Below are 2,072 nucleotides of genomic sequence, written 5' to 3'. Positions count from 1 at the left end.
GGGATACAAAGTTACAGGAGAGAAGGGGCGCGCCCTGCGGGGGTGCTGCAGTGCCCGCCCCGTGCTCTGGGCCTCCCCCGCCTCCTGTGGCCACCACCCCCCTGCGCCACTGGGGACACCCCACGAGCAGGAGACCGGGCGCCTAGGACATCAGCTTGGAGTAGCTGGGAGGGGACAGCTTGCGCTTCAGGTACTTGACGACGTAGAGCGGAAGGCAGCTGAGCACCGTGATGGCCGACACCTTCCACACGAAGGTCACGGTTGTGATGAAGGCCACATCTGTCGGAGAGAAACAGGGACAAACGTAAGAGGCCGCCAGGCGCCGCAGGTCCTCCGGGGAACGTGCTGTCTTACCTGTGCGCCAGGTGTAATAAGTTCTCAGTGGAAACACTGTACCCAAAGGATTAGAGTGTGTGCGACACGCCACCCGGCACCACTGGGGGCAGACGCTCAGGCCCGGCACGGAGCACCCAGCTCCATCTGCGACGTGCTCGGACCTGCTGGGCCCACCGACGGGGCTGCAGGCGTGGGCACCAGCAGGTCACCAGCGGTGCCGTCACTGCACGCCTGTCCTCACTGTCCCCCAGCCTGAAATCAGAGCCCTCCTGGACGCCCTGCGGGCTCGCGTGACAGCTGCACTCTGACGCCTGTGCAGCTGGAATTTCCTGCGTCAAGTGGCACGTGGAACAGCAGACGTTCACAGCGTTCGAGTCTAGAGTGGCGGTAACGCCTCTGACTGCCCACCGAGGTGGGGTGAAAAGACCGGGCGGGGCGACTCTGAGGCGCAGGACACAGTGTCTGTGCAGCGGAGCCCGTGGGTGACCAGTCTGAGCCTAACCTTGGCCTGAAACCCTGAACGTGTTCTCCAGGGTCCACTGCTAAGAGCTGCTGGGCGGGACACACTGTCCCTTCACGGACCCCAGCGGTGAGCAGACTTGGCATGTGGACACCACCTCCAGGAGCTGTCGAACCCCAGCGGGGGCCTCGTCCCTGTGGGAAAGCCACAGCAAATGCTCCGTGAGCCAAGACTTAGTGGAAAACAGGGCGGGGGGCAGGGGGCACTGCCCTCACTGGTCTGCCTTGACAACACCGTTCTGTTTTTATGACTTATGAGCCCCTAAGAAGCTGCCCGACGACACCTGGCCCACGCCTGTCTGGGAGGAAAGAGGGGCCGCCACGAGACAGGGTGGGCCGAGGGAGGCAGCAGGCTCAGGTGCCTGTGGTTTATCGCGTGTCACCACACACCTGCTTGAGACCGATGGAAACGCTGCACGAACCCCACACTCCCTCGGACGTGGATCCGAAAAGGTCCAGAGGGATTGAGCCTCGGAGGCAAACCTCTCGCGTCTGCCGCGCTTCAGAAGCCGCGAGCAGCTTTGTCCACACGCTCACACACGTCTAATTCAATGTCCAAATAGATTACTGCCGACCTCCACGTTGGCCCTTTGATGACAGTGACCTGACGTCCCGTCTACAGATGCGGAAACAGGATCAGGCGGGGCCCACACGGTCTGGGTTCATCGCGTCCCTTCCTAATTCGGTCCAGTCCGCCTCGCGTCTGCCGAGCTCAGCGACGGACCAGATGCGCCACCCGCACGTGGTCGCCCCACGTCCGTATTTCGCTTCGTGTTCAGCATGCGCCGCTCCCGGGAGCAGTCGAGGGCCAAGACCACGGAGCCGCGTGTCCCATGCCGAGCGCGTTAACTTGTGTTCACGCAGGCGCACACTGCGCTCACGCTTAAAACGAAAGTAATAAAGTAACAGGCGTTCTGACTAGAGAATAGTTCTTTCTAGGTGCTACAGCTATTATTTTTGGCGAATGTTTAACACAGAAACGTTAACTTTTCATATTTTCCCCATCTGCGTGGCCATTGAGAAAACACTTGGATGCGAGTCCCCCAGCCTCGGGGTTCGTAATGGAATCCCTTTTACTTCTCCGCCATTTGTTAAAGTTACGAAAAGAGAACCAGCTTCATACGTTCCCATGTTCATTTTGTAATTCACGGCTCTGGGGTGGAGGACAGAGACGCTTTCGCAGTAGAGTGGCTGCATGTGACTGTCAGCTGTCACCA

At 60.0% G+C, this 2,072-nt stretch overlaps 1 protein-coding gene across 1 annotated transcript in view; it reads right to left on the bottom strand.

Moving 5' to 3' along the window:
• Positions 1-6: 6 nt before the first annotated feature.
• Positions 7-2,072, bottom strand: part of LOC105303019 (probable phospholipid-transporting ATPase IIB) — a 171,392-nt gene continuing 169,326 nt past the window's right edge. Inside the window, exon 23 of the mRNA XM_023521125.1 lies at positions 7-279. Within this exon, the coding sequence (XP_023376893.1) occupies positions 143-279 (137 nt within the window). The 3' untranslated portion in view covers positions 7-142. The remainder of the gene's footprint in view (positions 280-2,072) is intronic.

Source organism: Pteropus vampyrus, unplaced genomic scaffold (assembly GCF_000151845.1).
Source record: "Pteropus vampyrus isolate Shadow unplaced genomic scaffold, Pvam_2.0 Scaffold295, whole genome shotgun sequence".
In the NCBI taxonomy this organism is placed as follows: Eukaryota; Metazoa; Chordata; class Mammalia; order Chiroptera; family Pteropodidae; genus Pteropus; species Pteropus vampyrus.
This window is presented reverse-complemented; position numbering and strand designations above follow the sequence as displayed.